Source organism: Pyrus communis, chromosome 5, assembly GCF_963583255.1.
Source record: "Pyrus communis chromosome 5, drPyrComm1.1, whole genome shotgun sequence".
NCBI lineage: Eukaryota > Viridiplantae > Streptophyta > Magnoliopsida > Rosales > Rosaceae > Pyrus > Pyrus communis.
Window position 1 is genome coordinate 27,252,668 of NC_084807.1, and position 17,904 is coordinate 27,270,571.

At 38.6% G+C, this 17,904-nt stretch overlaps 1 protein-coding gene and 1 pseudogene across 1 annotated transcript; both read left to right on the forward strand.

Moving 5' to 3' along the window:
• The first annotated feature begins 8,668 nt into the window (after positions 1-8,668).
• On the forward strand, positions 8,669-13,775 carry LOC137735270 (homeobox-leucine zipper protein ANTHOCYANINLESS 2-like). Its single transcript, XM_068474684.1, has 9 exons — positions 8,669-8,959; positions 9,130-9,344; positions 9,465-9,582; positions 9,704-10,375; positions 10,607-10,708; positions 10,794-11,006; positions 12,226-12,400; positions 12,487-12,854; positions 12,945-13,775. The coding sequence occupies exons 1-9, from the start codon at positions 8,768-8,770 to the stop codon at positions 13,311-13,313; spliced, it is 2,424 nt and encodes an 807-aa protein (XP_068330785.1). The 5' UTR covers positions 8,669-8,767; the 3' UTR covers positions 13,314-13,775.
• Positions 13,776-15,903: 2,128 nt separating this feature from the next.
• Positions 15,904-17,249, forward strand: LOC137733445 (protein ROOT PRIMORDIUM DEFECTIVE 1-like; annotated as a pseudogene).
• The last annotated feature ends 655 nt before the right edge of the window (positions 17,250-17,904 follow it).

Consider the following 17,904-nt stretch of genomic DNA (forward strand, 5'->3'; position numbering starts at 1 on the left):
ACTGGAAATGGGGGCAAAATTGGGAGTAGGAGCAGGTGGTTCATTCAGTGGTTGAGTATCTGGGAACCTATTTGTAGTGGCGGGTTGGACATTGGGTGTGGCTAGACTGTGGTTAGTTGGTGGACCAGGGATATGATATGAAAATCAAAAATAAGCTCAGAGGTTGGAGAGATACCTTTTGTGCAGACGTTTTCCTTAAGAAATGTAAGTTCCTGGAAGGGAAATGAGTCCTCATCGAATAATACATGGCGAGACAAATACACTCGTCTCGTGGATAAATCCAAACACTTGTATCCTTGGTGATTCAACGAATATCCTAAGAAAACACATGACTTAGACTTGGGTTGAAGTTTGTGTTTGGCATAGGGTGTCAACCAAGGAAAACATTTACACCCAAATACTTTAAAGGATTCATAAATCGGTGTTCTATGAAATAGCTTTTCATATGGAGATTTGTTTGACAAAACCTTAGTTGGTAACCTATTAATGAGATATGTGGCTGTCAAACAGGCATCAAACCAATATTTGTCAGGGATGTGGGCATGGGAAAGCATGACAACACTAGTTTCGACTATGTGGCGATGTTTTCGTTCTGCCATTCCATTTTGCTCAGGGTGTTTAGGGCATGAAAACCGTTGGGAAATACCTTGAGTCGTAAGAAACTGTTTAAAGGCTTGACTCTTATACTCACCACCTTCATCACATTGAAGGGTTTTAATGAATGTGTTAAACATTTTTTCAACCTGCGCCTTAAATGTAACAAAAATGCCAAATACTTCAGATTTGTTTTTCAGGGGAAAAATCCAAGAATAGCGAGAATAATCATCGACAAACAAAACATAATAACGAAAACCTTCAATTGATATAACTGGTGAACACCACACATCGGAATGCTAAAGTTCCAAAGAAGATTGAGACACAGACTCGAACTTGCTAAAGGGAAGTTTGGTACTCTTGCCCAAAGGACAAGAATCACAAAACATTACATCGGCAGTACCATGACTTGGTACTTGATTATTTGAAATTAAAAACTTAATAATTGAAGACGCAGGATAACCAAGATGAGAGTGCCATTTTTTGGCTGAGACTCTAACACCTAAGAACGTTGAAATAGGATACTTGGATAATCCACCGCCACCTGGAAATGGGTATAACCCATTCTCACATCTCCCTCGGAAAAGCGTCTTCTAGCTCTTGAGGTCCTTGACAAGGAAAAAATGAGGAAATATTAGTAGGTAGCAATGGTTATCAAGAGTGAATTTATGGGCAGAAATAAGGCTAGTGGAGGCGGATGGACAATGGAGTATATTGTTTAGTTCAAATGAGTAAGACTTAGTACTGATTTTATTCGAACCAGAATGTGTAATGGAAAAGCCAGTATCATTACCTACACCACCAATATTCTCATTACCATTGTACTCCTTTGGATTTGCCAGATTTTGAATATCAGGAGTGACATGGGCATTAGCTCCTGTGTCCAATAACCAGGTGCCATTTTGTTGTCGATTCAAAGTAATTGGTGAAGAGGTCATAGCAGTAAGACGTTTGGTTGGAATACGTCCTTCATAAGCACCATTCATGCGCTGATAACAATCTAAAGTAGGATGTCCAGGCTTACCACAAATTTGACAAGTGATTCTCTCTCCACTTGTATTGAAGCGTTCCCCATTGACGGCAGGATTACGCTGATTATTGTTGCGGGGAAAGAAACTTCGCTGGTTGATATTAGAAGCACCACCTCGATTGGACGGAAAGCCACCACGTCCATTTCCACGAGAACGTCCACCACGTCCTCTTGTAGCTACAAAAGCATTGACTGGAGTAGCTTCCACCACAGGTACAGTTTGTTCCATCATGCGCATCTCCGTGGTCAAAAGGAAGGCTTCAAGGGTTGGGTACGTGATCGGATATCACGTGCCTGAGCTGCATTGACAGTCATCTCGAATGCAGGACCAAGGTTATTAAGAATAATTTGAACCAGTTCATTATCACTTACTGGTTGTCCGGCGAAGGCAAGATTATTGGAAATAGCATTGACACGATCCAAGTAATCAGCTACTGAAAGATCGCATTTTTTGGTCAGGAGCAATTCATTGCGTAGAAAGAGAATGCGATTCTGAGAAGTGGATGTGTAACGCTGCTCAAGAGCCTCCCATGTCGCACGAGACGTGCGTTTGCTGGTAACAGTTGCTAGAACGGAGGCAGTCAGCGAGCCATTGATCCAACTCAGAACCATTTGATCGCGTTGCACCCATGTAACATACTCCGGATTGACAGCAGTATGTCCAGCCAAGTGTTTCGGAGGACAATCCAGAGAGCCGTCGACATAACCCATCAGGTCACGACTCTTCAGTATTGGCAAAATCTACGCCAACCATAGAGGATAGTTGGCACGATCAAGCTTAATATTCACTATGGTAGTCATGGAAGAGGAGAAGGGATTGACAGATGAAGTTGCAAGAGGGGGAAGAATAGGGTTGACATTATTAGTTACAGCCATGGAAACAGTGATGGGGAAGAAAAAAAAACAAGGATCTTTTGTCGTTAGACAGAAAGGCTCAATACCATGTAAAACTGTAAAACTCTCAGTTTCAGCTTAGAATCTGCATACCCTTCAACTGATGGGTTGCATGTATTTATAATCATTTTGAGATTACATCAGAGGTTTATCAACCCTATTTACACGGTACTATTTGAATTTGAATAATACATATGTGAAAACAAACTTTCAAACCTTTAAAACTAATCTAGAACTATCGGATAAGGATAAGGATTGCATTCCTGAATAACAGACTTTAGAGTTTAAACATGAGCTGGATTCTTGTAACTCGGACTTGGTCTAACAGCTCCCACTATGGACCTTGAGTATGGTTTTTACCTGGGAATCAGATCGAACATATCTTATGCCCTTGCTAGGGTACATTTTAAAACCACTAAAATGATACAGTTCAATTCTGAAATCCCATTTACAATAATAATTACGTTAATTACAACAAATTTTAATGGAAAAAAAATGCCGATTTCGACCAAAAATTTAAAATACAACTTCAGTGAAACAACCAACACATTAAACCCTAATTAATACAATACATGTTTGTGGAAAATGGAAAATACAATGCACTCAAACCTATCAAAATAAATGTTTGTAATTATTTGTCCATCATATTTTTCTCAACAACCAACCAAATCGATCAATAAAATGCACATGCAAACGTACATTTTCATCTAATTCTTACCCAATACCCACCATCATGAATTAACATATAACCGAATGCAGATATCTCAGTTCATTCTGCTTGCATGGATACAAGAACATATATACACATATATACATATATAAATATAAAAGAAATACATAATTGGTGCTTCTCATAGAAAACACTTAAGTGTTTTTTCAGAATTAACTTGCATTTTTACTAATGATTGGTTCAAAAACACTCATCAAAATCGTTTTTAGTCATTTTGAAAATACTTTCAAACAAGCCATGCATATTAATACCTGAAAATAGTATAAGCAAATATTTTATGAAAGAGTAATGTTAGGTAAACTAACTTTTTAGACCAAATTTGTAAATCATGTGATGTGTCACTCACAGAAAATAATACGTTAATAAAAATCATGTCATATAGAGCAAAATATAATTAAATAGATGATCTCTACAGGATTACTCATTATAAATTTTTTGATTCAGATATGACAGAGGGTTTTGGCTTTGAGTAATGATATACTTACCGTCTAATTGTATCATCTTCCTAATAAAGATAAAGTCCGCCAACGCATATGAGTTCTATCTCTATTAGAAAAATAATACAATTACATGATAAGAATAACATTTTTGTTTGACTTTTGACCAAGAAAAAAATATGGATGGCTGTGAGCGGGCCATACCTGGAGAGAAGACCACGTAATTACTTTCAAATGCTAAGAATTTTATGGGCCAGGCGGTGCCAACTTTGAAACAGTGGGCTGGGCTTTATGGTCAGAAGTTCGAATTGTGAACCCAACAGAGGAAAATAAATTGTTATATTCAATTTTAAATAGAGAAAAACATAAGGGTATATTTGAAATAAACCAGCTTATCAAATCTTACTCGATTATGGTAATCTGTATTTGTGTAGTTTAATCTTAAATAAAAACTAAACTGGACAGATATGGAAGTCACTTAATACTACAATCTAGTTGTATTCATTTTTACTTGTAAGATAGAGGTTTTTAGGTTATATTCTCATCAAATGCGGATTAAACCACATTATTGCTGACCTATTATGAGGCTAAGTCGATCCCTCTCCCTTAGTGTGGATCGACTCCCTTAGTGTAAATGATATTGTTTGTTAAAAAAAAAAAAAAAAGGGAACCTGCGTACGAGATTTTATGTTTAATTTCCTTCCAATATGGGTAATGAATTCATATTTTTATAACTTAGTTTAATCTTTGATCCCAAAAAAAAAAAAAAAAAAAAAAAAAAAAACCTAGTTTAATAATTAAAATCATGTAAAAATAGTTCTTACGAGTTTTTAACATCACAAATTAAACCCAATTACGGCCAATGCTGTGATTTGTGAATCTTTTAAAAAAAATTAGAAGAAAATATTGAAAATCCGATCTCGTGTTCGAGTTCTTTTTTACACCAGTAAACATATCGTACACTTTTAAAGAATAATTACGAAGCCTTATGTTAATATTCAGCTTCAAGTAGTGAAAGAGATGAAAGAGTTTCTATTTATTTTGCACCAATATAATGATGCTACAAAATCATTAATTCAGAGATATATATAAACACACGATAAAATAATCTATGACACCCATGAATCATAATATACCAAAGTTGGCCACTACGTGGAAACCATGCACTCATGCACTAAACCTAATCATCGTAACATTACTATAGTTATAAGTTGTTTTAATGTATATTCAACACTCCATAAACCACTATAAGGTGGTTCAGTTGTTGGGAACGACTTCTAAGCTCGTATTCCAGTACGTTTTGAGTTTAATTTTTGGCACTGATGAATCACACGAGAGACTAATATGCCTCAGTGAGTCTTTCTAACCTCCAAAAGAGTGAAATGTCGTGACAAAATCACCGGTTAATTCCTTTTTGTAAAAAGAACACTCCATATAGACAAGGGCATGCTAATTACCGTCAATTCATCAACCCTCGGTAACTATATTTTGTATACGTTGGTATGCATGTAATATTTTTGAAAAATAGACAAGGGCATGCTAATTACCGTCAATTCATCAACCCTCGGTAACTATATTTTGTATACGTTGGTATGCATGTAATATTTTTGAAAAAACTGTGAATGCATGAGTTGATAATAATATTAGGTAAAAATTAAGCTATAATAGAGAAGATTAAGGTTGATATTTCCAAACATTATTGGCAAAAATAAAGGAGAAACTCCTCGTATTTATTATAGTCAAATTGAGATAAATATAAATACTTGTGGTTTTTATTTGTTAGGTTTACATTGAGTGTTGAACTTAGCTTTATGCCATCAATAATGGAGCCATTGAGTTAGAGTTGGTATGAACAACAATAATTCATAGTTTTTGGATACAAACTTCATGCTTCACCATAAGTTCACGACCAACTATTTAGACTAAATTTTGTAAAACATGTAGCATGGTTTTTGATAATTTAATTATTACTTAAGTTTTGATTAGCATGCTTATTTTTTATTAGGGACACATCACATGATTTGCAAGTTTAATCTTGAAAATTGGTCTACATAGCATTACTCTAAGTTTTTTTTTTTTTTTGGAACAAACAATTATCTACATTGGTTAGGAGAGTAGGTTAAGCCTCACAATGAACTAGCAATAATATGGTTCAAATTCGCCTTTGGCGAGAATTGAACCTAAAACCTTTTACTTACAAGCGAAGAATAATATCACTAGACCGTAGAACTAAGTGACAACATTACTCTAAGTTAACTTGTAACAATGATGCCACTTGTAAAGTAAGTATAGAGTTAAGATTATTTTTATAATGAATAGCAAAAAAAGATTTATCAAAATTATAAATGGTTCGATAATGATATTCAATAACTTCGCGTGAAAGAAAAAACTTATGCGGTCAAAGTTATAGATATGGATGACATATTTATAGAATTTCCAAACGGACATGCACCTGCGACACACGTGCAGTAGGATAAGAATTAAGGTACAAAAAAGGAAGATGAAGTCAATTAGATATGCACGTGAATATATTATCGTAAAATAGAAACCAATTAAAAATAAAACAACTGTGTGATTCTTTTTACGTAACGGCCTTTTAATAAAGTTCCATATCTTATTATGACCGCATCCATTCATATTTGAGAAAATAGAAAGATAAGAGAAAGTTCAATGTATTTGCTAAAAAATTTCAAGTTCATAGTTTTCTTCAAACTTTAATAAATTCGAATGTACATATTATTTTTGAATTTATAAAAATAATCTAATGGAAATCATAACTAATTGTAATTTTGTGAAAGAAATTGAAAGGATTTGGACAATGCATGCACATTGTAATATTTGAAAAATGAAGGGTATTTTTGTAAATGAAGAAGCTATATCCGGTAATAAAAAAGCAGTGATGTCATACAGCAGCCAAAGTTCACCAAACCCTACAGTCTAGGTGGGCGTTTAGATTTAAGGAATCTTCTCAAATGACTATAACACCCTCAGAAAGCGCATCAACAACGATGTGGCGTACACACCGAATCAAAACCCCGCGAAAGGCAAGTACACAAAAATAAGAGCACCGCACGCGCGTGAAAGCAGATTTGGGCGGATTTTACGAACCGTGTGGGCCCCCTACGCCCCTTCCTTTTCTGTCTATCTCTCTCCTCTCTTTCTCTCTCTCTCACTTCTCTATATAATAACATGCGTTCAGTGACAGTCAGAGAGAGAAAGTTTTAGAGTGAGAAAATATGGTGTGCACGAACAAGGACGAGGAGAGGAGGTGAGAGGGAAGGGAAGGGAAGGTGCAAAATTTATGCCAAATTTTGATTCAATCAAGGCGTAGAGCTAGAGAGAGAAGGAAGAAAAAGAACAAACAAAATTTATTTAACAAAGAAAGGGTCCATTGACTCTTTTGGATTTTAATTTTTCCTCTCTGGGAGAAAGAAAGAGACTCGTAAGTCAGCTGCAAATCTTCAACTCCCATTGTTTAATGCCATTAATTATTTTTTGTTTATCGGTTTTTGTTGTTTGTGGTCAATTATCTGTGGCTTCTTTGGCAAAATGTTCTTTGAAACGATGTAACTCTTCATTTTAGTTTTTGACGTTGAAAATTTATAGAAATGGTATTTGAGTTTGTTACCGTTAGTCATTTTTGTTATTATGTGAGAATCTATGTTAAATTGAGAGAATTTTTGTCTAACAACCCCTCAATCTTGTTTTTCATTTAACGCACATTTTCACGAAATGATTAAAATGATTGAGATAGACAAATTCCGGATATTACTTCTATCAATTTTCAGTGTGAAGATCCCAAGTTAGGAGTTATCCAAATTTTAAAAATCTTTTTTTGCTAAAAGCTAATATCTGTTTTACTTGTGAAAAAAGACATGATTTTTTCACTCTGTGAAATTTATATGATTTTGATTGGTTTTGACTCTTTTTTGTAGTATTTGCCTGTCCTTTTCTCTTCCACAGATAAGAGAGAGGGAGGGAGGGAGAGGGAGAGGAGAGACGGTGGGGGTGTTGTGAAAATCCATCGAAACATCTGGTTAACTGCGTGACATAGACGGAGGGAGGCTTTTAGTACTTTGCCCACTGTCAAAATTAAAAGGTAAACCTTTTCGCCGTACTGGGTTGGTTGCATGCCATCCAACCATCTATCAGTAACTTTGTAGGTTGTAGAGAGAGAGAGAGGGGGGAGGGGAGGTCCACCGAGTCTATATGAGAGGGGGGGGGGGGGGTGGGGAGAGTGGGGTGGGGGGGGGGGGCGCGGGTGTGTCGGGAGAGTGAGGTGGGGGGGGGTGGGGGTGTGGGGAGAGAGAGAGGGAGGGAGGAGAGAGAGGTCGGTCCACAGTCTATTTTTTTGCTTGGATTTGGTTAATGATGTAATCCAAAAGTCGTAAGTATAATAGTGTGAATAAGATAAGCTTTGTCTTTCTTCCCTTCAAAGTTTTGTGCTTGTTTGTCTTTTCCTTTTCCTTCTGCCATAATTTTAGAGACCCTTTGGGAGTTCAGTTTCCCTTTCTTTTGAAAAAAATAAAATTGAGGTATTTCAATCCTGCCAAACAATTAGGGTTTGTTCTCATAGTTTTGGAAGGAAGGGAAGTGATGGGAGACGAAAGGGGATTGTGTATGTGTGAACTGGGAATCAGAAAATAAAGGGATTTTCTAACTTTTCTTGTCCCGTTGCTCTTCTTTCCTTTATCTGTAAACAGATTTTCTAGAGAGAGAGAGAGAGAGAGAGAGAGTCATGCGTGGGCGTTGACAAAGGAAGCGGCTTTTTCTTCTGTTTCTACTTGGAATGCAATTCCTGCTTTTTCAGTCTTTAGCTCAATCTGGCAATTGCTTGGGTAAAAGGTCAATGATATAGAATAAAAAACTCATTAGCAGCATGCCCTTGTGAAAGTGATAGTGACTACCTATTTTCTAGGCTATAAAAACATGCAGAGCCAGCTTAGAGAGAGAGAGAGAGAGAGAGAGAGAAAGAGAAAGAGAGAGTCAATTAGTCAACAAATTCAGAGAAGCTTTAGGGTCTGTAGAGTCCAAGGGGTTTCAAATTTTCAATCTTTTCAATCAGTTTTTTGACAAATTTTAATGAGTTTGGGAGGTTTGATCCGCAGCAGCGGGGGTGGAAATAGTGGAGGTGGGAGAGGAAGAGTTGTGGCTGAAATTGCTCCACATGCCCGATCCTTCATGCCTAGTGGCACCATTGCACACCCACACTTTCTCTCTTCCCCAATCCCCAATCCTATGCAGACTTCCTCCGCTGCCCTCTCTCTCTCCATTGTATGCTGTCTTCTCTCTCTAAAAATCAATCACCTTTCCCCCTGATTCATGTCTTAAAACCCCATTGTTTGTTTCTTCTGTTTTTTGGTTTAGATGTTATTGATGATGTTTTTGTTTGCGTCTGTTCTGTTGTTGTTGATGCTGTTCCTGTTGGTGTTTGGTTTGTGCAGCAGAAGATGGACGGTCACAGTGAACTTGGTTTCGCTGAGAATTTCGACCCCGGGATCATCGGAAGGCTGAGGGATGATGAGCACGAGAGCAAGTCGGGGAGTGATAACTTTGAGGGCGCATCTGGGGATGATCAGGAGGGCGGCGGAGGCGACCAACCGCCGAGGAAGAAGAAGTACCATAGGCACACTCCTAACCAAATCCAAGAACTTGAAAAGTACGTTTTTTTCCTTCTCAAATTCTTAATTTTATAAAAAAGTACGTTTTTTTGGGGATTGTGGGACTTGATTTGTAAGAGGGGTCCGTTTTGTTTGTCTGTTGTTTTGTTTTTGTGTAGTTTTTTCAAAGAGTGTCCTCATCCGGATGAGAAGCAAAGGTCGGAGCTCAGCCGGCGTCTCGGCTTAGAGTCGAAGCAAGTCAAGTTCTGGTTTCAGAACAGAAGAACTCAGATGAAGGTATTGTCACATTACTTACTTGGCTACTTTGTTGTTTGTTGGCAATTTAATTTAGTAATGTGTTAGATTTGGTGGTTGATTTTGTGAATGATGGGAATGTTAATTGGTAATTTTGAATCAGACACAACTCGAACGCCACGAGAATATAATTCTCAGGCAAGAGAATGACAAGCTGATAGCTGAGAATGGTGTGATGAAGGATGCTATTTCAAACCCAGTTTGCAACAATTGTGGTGGCCCGGCCATTCCTGGTCAAATATCGTTTGATGAACACCAGCTTAGGATTGAGAATGCTCGATTGAAGGAAGAACTGAACCGGATATGTGCCATGGCGAACAAGTTGCCCATCTCCTCCTTGGGCATTCCTGGCTCTATTCTGAATGCAACCTCCGGTTTGGAACTTGGGGTTGGAAGGAATGGGATGGATGGTATGAATGCTGTGAGCGCTGGGTTGCCAATGGGGTTTGATTTAGGAGATGGGATTTCAAGCTCTTCCCCTATGATCCCTCCAGTTAAGACCTCGTCGGGCATGATGGGGAATGAGGTACCATTTGAGAGATCTATGTACATAGATCTTGCATTGGCAGCTATGGATGAATTGGTGAAGATGGTTCAGGTAGATAGCCCCCTGTGGATCAAAAGTTCAGATGGGACAGATATATTGAACATTGAGGAGTACCAGGCATTTTCTTGCATTGGTATGAAACCTAGCAGCCTTGTAACTGAAGCCACAAGGGACACTTGTGTCGTAATAGTAAACAGCTTGGCTCTCGTTGAGACATTGATGGATGCGGTATGCTATCCTACTCTTTGTTTCAAGAAGCTTTTGATTATTTGTCTCGACTTACCTGTTAGCATGAGGATTGATAAATATTGATGTCGTTAATATTTGAACATTGGAGTTTGTAGATTGAGATGATATATTTGGTTCCTTGATTAATTTTGACTATAATCCTACAAATAGAATAACTTTTTAAGCTAAGTGTTTGAAATTCAAGTTAACCATTTTATTTTCTTTGAATAGAATCGATGGGCAGAAATGTTTCAGTGTTTGGTCGCTCGAGCCTCCACCATTGATATGATATCCAACGGCATCGATGGGACCAGAAATGGTGCTCTTCAACTGGTATGTGTCTCTTTGCTCTTCACTCTTATCCACCTTCTCTTTATAATGATGCAAATTTGGAACTCACGAGGATCTTGTTCTGTAGATGTATGCTGAGCTTCAAATGCTATCCCCTATGGTCCCTGTCCGTCCGCTGAAGTTCCTCCGTTTTTGCAAGCAACATGCAGAGGGTGTATGGGCTGTGGTTGATGTTTCCATTGACATCAATCAAGAAGTTCCCAACACAAACCCGTTTGTGGACTACCGGAGGCTTCCTTCTGGATGCGTTGTGCAAGATATGCCTAACAATTGCTCCAAGGTAAATTATAGTCGATGCCATTTCCTTATTTGTTACATCTAACTTTCCATGCAATCTTATGGTTATTTATGAATCAAGATTATTGAGCTGGCCTTTGCTGTGTATATTTTCCTTCTACGATATAACTGTGGTTGTTGAGTTACATAATTCGAGTTTGTTGAGAACACAACAAGGTGAAATTATGGGTGGTAAAATTCCAAGAATTTACGCTCTCGATATCACCCAACAAAACTGCTTTCTCTTTGATGAGATTGCTCTTATTGTAATGCACGCAGGACTTCACATGGAAACCGGTACCCTTTATTAGTATTTTACTGAAGAAGATGCTTCTTCCTTGTTCTTAATATATAGTCTTCGAATTTCGAAGCCAGGGTTGCTCATTGTCTGTATTTAATTACCTTACTGCTGCTCTAAGAGATGAGAAAATCAAGAATGCTCCCAGTTTAATACTAGAGAACACCGTCGTATCTGTTTCCGCGTCTCAAATATAATATATCCATAAACCCTTATGTGCAGGTGGAAGTAAAACCCTTGGAAATTTCAATCTTTGTAACATAAACCAAGTATTTGATGCTTCTATTCCTATCTCTCTTTCTGTCATCAGTGTTTTCTTTGTCGTCCACGAGACAGAGTGACCTGGATCCAGTTTTATAGTGTTATATATTGAATTCCATGCAGTCTGATTTTCTGTGCACTATTTTACTACATCGTTCGCTTCTCCACAAGCCGCAGTTTTGACTTTTTATGCTTTATGTTTTCCTCAAACTTGTTTGCTGCACATTTAGTTTATAATCCGTACGCGATTCATGTCAACTCATCTCTAGGTGATATTATCTCGACCCTCATCGTCTTTCTCCGATCGTGCCCTCTCTCTCTCTCTCTCTCTCTCTCAGACACACATCCATACACATGACAATGTTTTTTTTAGTTTGCATTTGAACTTGGCAAAATAGGGCACTTTTTTCTTAGCTAAGCATGAAAGCCGAAAAGGGTCACTTTGGTAAATTCATATGGTGGCTGCATGGCCTGATTGATCATAAAATAGGGAGCGGTTAAAGCTTAGTTTTGGATGTACTTTTTGTCTTTTCTAATTATGCAATGCTATCTTCTACGTATGAATCAAGTTTCTTGACCAAAAATAAAAGATACAAACTGAATTTTGGGTATTAAAAGAGCTATCTTTTAAAATATTTTGGCTTTCTTCATTTTATTTTTGTAGGTAACATGGATTGAGCACACTGAATATGATGAGAATATTGTCCACCACCTCTTCCGGGAAACACTGCGTTCGGGTATGGGCTTTGGGGCGCAGAGATGGCTTGCCACTCTGCAAAGGCAAGGTGAGAGCCTGGCATTCCTCATTTCGTCAGCCAACTCCAATGAAGATCTCTCAGGTCACTCCACTCCCTTCTATTACATTTCTCTAACAAATACGCGATGTTTCATATTCTGTATTCTGACAAATACGTATGTTCAACAGGGATAGATGTCAGCGGTAAGAAAAGCATGCTAAAGCTTGCACAGCGTATGGTGGATAACTTCTGTGCTGGGATTTCTGCCTCGTCTGTGCGCAAGTGGGACAAACTTTGCTTTGAAAATGTTAGTGAAGATGTGAGGGTTATGGCCCGGAAGAGTATGAATGACCCCGGCGAGCCACCAGGGATTGTGTTGAGTGTCGCAACAACTGTTTGGCTTCCGGTATCAAGGCATAGGGTGTTTGAGTTTTTGCGGGATGAACAGTTCAGGAAGGACTGGGACATTCTGTCCAGCGGTGTTCCAATGCAACGCATTGTCCAAATTGGCAAGGGCCAAGGAGATGCCAATGGTGTTTCTCTTCTTCGTGCTAACGTGAGTGGCTTCTCGTTACTTTTCTACTCTTTCTACTTCCCATATACACCAGCTGTCTTATTTTGTGTGTGTTATTTTTCCTGATTTCAGGCGCCAAATGCTAACAGTAACATGCTGATATTGCAAGAGACGTGGACTGACCCTACAGGCTCACTTGTAGTGTATGCACCGGTTGACACAGAATCAATAAATGTTGTGATGCGCGGTGGAGATTCTGCCTATGTAGCTCTTCTGCCATCAGGGTTTGCAATCCTTCCTGGTGGCTCGCCTGGCTACGGAGTGGTCAAATCTGAAGGCAATGGCTATGATGGCAGTGGCGGATGCTTGCTGACTGTTGCATTCCAAATTCTGGTTAGCAGCCTTCCTACGGCCAAAATCAACATGGAGTCGGTTGAGACGGTTAGCACTCTCATATCTTGCACCATTCAGAGGATAAAATCGACTCTTCTAGCAGCGTAATGTTTTGAAGACCATGCCCATGCATGCATACCTTCCTGCTTAGCTTTTGTTTTTGCTTTTTGCGTTTTGGGAGAAAGTATATGATAGATGGGAAACCATAGAAGATTAGGATGATACACAGTGAAGGAACTCGAGATTGAGACGTGTCGCGAACAGGGGTTTTGAGTCAAGAACGAACCGCTTTTGGAGAATCTCTGTGTGGTAGATTGCTTAAATGGTTTTCTGGTGTGGTTTTGAACTTGGAAGAACACAGAGTTCGTTGGTTCGGGTATTGACTTTGTGGACCTGTAGGGAAAGGGGTACCCTCAGCTCGGTCTGGTTGCGTTTTGTTAATTGTTATCGATATTTAGCATACAGAATTATTGTGACATTGTTGGAAGAAACCTTTTCTTTTGCTAATGGTTATATTTTGGATTTTGGATGTTTAATGTTGCTGCTAGTTTTATGTTTAATTTGAACGTTGAAAGCTAATCTCGTTGGGTCTCTTTTTCCCTTAGTTATGAAAAGGAGTGATACTCGTATACATTTTTTAGACCTGACAAACGATGGCAAACGAGTCATGTTTGTTGTGTTCGTGTTATCTTCGTGTCATATTTGTTATCTTAATGGTTGTGTCGTGTAAAATCTATTGTCTTAATTGTTTTTAACACGTGACTTGATAACAATTTGATTCATTAACGGTCATATCGTTTCCTATCGAGTTAACAGATCATGCAAGAAATTATCATACCTAATAGACATGACACATAGGTTGTGTTAGTGTCATACCTGTTATCTTATCGAGTTGTCAAATAATGACCCGACTTGTTAACGTGTTCTTAACGAATGATAGGTTAACCAGAAACCTATCATTTTCTTTTAATTTTGTATTGGATTAATGAATCGTGCAAGAAATTGTTAGGGCAACATTTTTGTTTAACAAACAATAGAAATGGTACATTTACTTGTTAAAAACAAACTTTTTTACATGTATCATATTTTTGTCTTAGAACAACTTTCCAAACTTTAAATAAAAAATACTTAAAGAGGAACAATAAATCATGATTTATGCACGACTCACTCAGAGGCTGGCCAAGTCCTAAATGAGAAGGAATAAAAAAGAAAAAAACAAAAACAAAATATATCTTATCCAAATGGAAGGATTTACTTGCACCCTCTGAGATGTCACCGTGACATAACGGTCTATTATGCAGTGTCATTTGACACGTGCACAAGTTAAAACATGTAAGACCATCTCCAACCGACCCGGCCAAAGGGTCATAAGGCTAAAAATAGCTTAGAATGACACAAAAATCGTTTTCATTCGAGGGCTAGGCCAAAGAGCTTAAGGGCCCCATCAGGCCCAAACCCCCAAATCAGGCCAGCGGGCTGGCAATTTCCAGCCAACCAGCCCTCCAGCTCAACCCTCCAGTGCCAGAATGTCAAGCTTGACATTTTGCCAGCTTTCCAGCCCAACCAATTTGAATGCCAACGGCTACCTGGCGTCAGCATGACGCCAGCTAGCAACGGCTAGCTAACGTCAGGTTAACGTTGGAATTTGATTTTTTTTTTATTTTTTATTTTTGGACGAATTAAAAAAAAAATTCTAATTTTGTTTCCTATAAATACCTACACCATTCCTACAACATTGAAAGCTGAAGATAAGAAGTGCCACGTAGATAAGAATCTTATCTTAAATTTGCACAACCAATTACATTCCGACACGTTGCACTCGAAATCCTATCGGAAAAATTATTAAGATTACATAAAGATAAGAAATCTGGAGAGTTGCTCACTTTAGTGACAAGTGTAACTTGAAATCGTATCCTAAAATTATTGAGATTACATAAAGATAAGAAATTTGGAGAGTTACTCACGTTAGAGACACGTGTTACTCGAAATCCTATCTAAAAAATTATTGAGATTATATAAAAATAAGAAATCTAGAGGCTTATTCATTTGGTGACAAGTGGTACCCAAAATATGTCTGAAAACCTTATTTTAATATGGTAGTTTAATTTAATTAACTATATTAATTTAATTAAAATAATAAATTATATTTGGTCTATAGCCCTTTGGCCCTTCAGTTGGAGATAATTTTTTGTCAAAGGGCTATGTTTGGCCTATGATCCTTTAGCTCTCTCGATTGGAGATGGTATAAAATATGACCTAACTTGTTCATTAAAATACAATCTCTTGCTGACTTATAGGGCTAAAGGGAACCTTTTAACCCTCATTCAATTGAAGATGCCCTAACATTTAATTTGTTTGGAACGTCACGGCCTCGGAGGGTTTAGGAAAGGAAAGTCACTTTCCTAGTCAAAAGAAGAGAACTAGTAGACAAATGAAGGCCCAAAGTTTCCAAACAATTTGCTGGCCCAATGGGTAACTGTTGCCAAACTTTCGGAAGCAGTCATTCAAATTCATTGGTAACATAGTTTCATACACAAGCCTTAAAATGTCCGATAATTATTATTTTGCTCCAAAATTTCAAACTTTCTTACACTAACACCCGCGCGAGTCCAACTAACTTGTCTCACCGATCGTTTCCCCATTCGAATCGTCATCCCCAAAAACCCTACGCAAAACCCTAAACCCCAGAACACCAAAAATGTGCATATTCTTAACCTACTCATCCAATTTCTTCAACCCCAAGTCAAAATCCCTAAACCCCATCACATTCCCCCTCTGCAATCTCACCCCGACCAAACCCAAATCGCAGTCGACCTCCATCCCCAAAAAACAAGGCAGAATCCGCGACCATGGCTACGACAAGTACATGGAAATCGAAAAAAAGACCCAAAAAGTCCTCAAATTTTAGGACCTCATCATGTCGCAACCCAACCAAATCATCCAAGTCTCCTGCCTCGACCTCCTCGCCCGCCGCTTCGGCTTCAAACAGAATGAGGCCGGCGTTTTCGTGCTCAAATTCCCCCACGTTTTCGAGATTTATGAGCACCCGGTTCAGCAGATCCTCTACTGCCGGCTGACCCGAAAAGCCTACCTCCAGATTGAGCAGGAGAAGCAGGCCATGGTGGCACAAATCCACGACGCCGTCACCCGCCTTAGGAAGCTCCTGATGATGTCCAACACCGGGCGGCTCAGCCTCTAGCATGTCCGGATTGCGAGTGCGGAGTTTGGTCTGCCTGATGACTTTGAATACTCGGTAATTCTCAAACAACCTGAATACTTTAGACTGTTTGATGCTAAGGAAATTAGGAACAAGTACATTGAGGTTGTTGAGAAAGATTGTAGTTTATCTGTTTATGTAATTGAAAAACTTAGGGAGATTGAGTATAGAGAGAGAGGGATTGATGCCGAGGATATAAGGTTTTCGTTCATTGTGAACTTTCCAACCGGGTTTAAGATTGGAAAGTATTATAGGATTGCGGTGTGGAAATGGCAGAGATTTCTGTATTGGTCTCTGTATGAGGATGTTTCCGGTTATGACTTGAGGTCGATTGAGGCGCAGAAGCGGATGGGGAAGAGAACAGTTGCTGTGATTCACGAATTGCGGCCGTTGACAGTGGAGAAGAAGATTACATTGGAGAGGATTGCCCATTTTAGAATGGCGATGAATTTGCCGAATAAGTTGAAAGACTTTCTGCTTCAACATCAGGGGATTTTCTATATTTCGACTAGAGGAATCACGGGAAGCTTCATACAGTGTTTCTTAGGGAGGCTTATAAGAAGGGTGAGTTGATAGAGCCAAATGATTTGTGTTTGGCGAGAAGGAAATTGGCTGAGTTGGTTTTGATTAGCCCTAGGAAGGCAAGAATAGATAGTGAATTGGTTAGTTACTACAGAGATTGGGAAGACAATGAGACGGGGCATGTTGGAAGAGAACGTGTTGGGAATGCTTTTGAGGATTTAGAAGGCGGGAATGATGATAGGCGGGAGAAGGATGTGAAGGATGGTACGAACTCAGATAGTGGTGGTGATTATGACTCTGATTGATGAGGATGATCGATTGTGGTGAAACTATGGATAAGAAGGTTTGCCATGAAGCCGAGTGAGTGAGATAGAACTCGTATTTGCTACTTGAATCTTCACAGTTGACAGTTGTGGAAGTTTCGGCAGGAAGAAGAATAATCGACTACTATATCATCTAACTTAAGTGTCTTTGAAACATGATGAGTGGTTGCTGATCGAGGGTGGCATTTATATGAAGCAGAATTGCTTCATCATGGGCAGCACCTCATACGGAGCTGGATTTTTGAAGATTGGTGGAGGGCAAAGTTTCAATGCCAGTAGCCTTTTAGGCTTTTGCACAACTTGAAGGGATCCTGAAATTGAAGTTTTTGAGGTGAGTTAAAACTTTGGTTGTGGTTATCTTTTCACTACCATTGCCTCTTTACCTTTTGAATTCGAAAGAAACCATTTTTGAAGCATTTGAAGACATTGAACTTGAGCACGAATAATTGGACGAGATTTACTTTCGGAGATTATTCTTGAAGGTTTCTGAAATTAACCGAGACTATCACCACTGATGTGTAATATATTACTGAACATACCTTTGATCCTGAGGTCAAGCATTATTGCATTCAAATGGATCCTCAAAATTCGAAATTTCAGGAGAATATGTGGCTAGGTGAACTGAAAACATTCACAT

Excerpts from the sequence above, each read along its gene's own strand:
- LOC137735270 (XM_068474684.1), top strand. The coding sequence starts at position 8,768 with ATGAGTTTGGGAGGTTTGATCCGCAGCAGCGGGGGTGGAAATAGTGGA. Across the intron at positions 8,960-9,129 it reads CTGCCCTCTCTCTCTCCATT|CAGAAGATGGACGGTCACAG; the intron begins GTATGCTGTCTT and ends TGGTTTGTGCAG. Across the intron at positions 12,855-12,944 it reads TTTCTCTTCTTCGTGCTAAC|GCGCCAAATGCTAACAGTAA; the intron begins GTGAGTGGCTTC and ends TCCTGATTTCAG.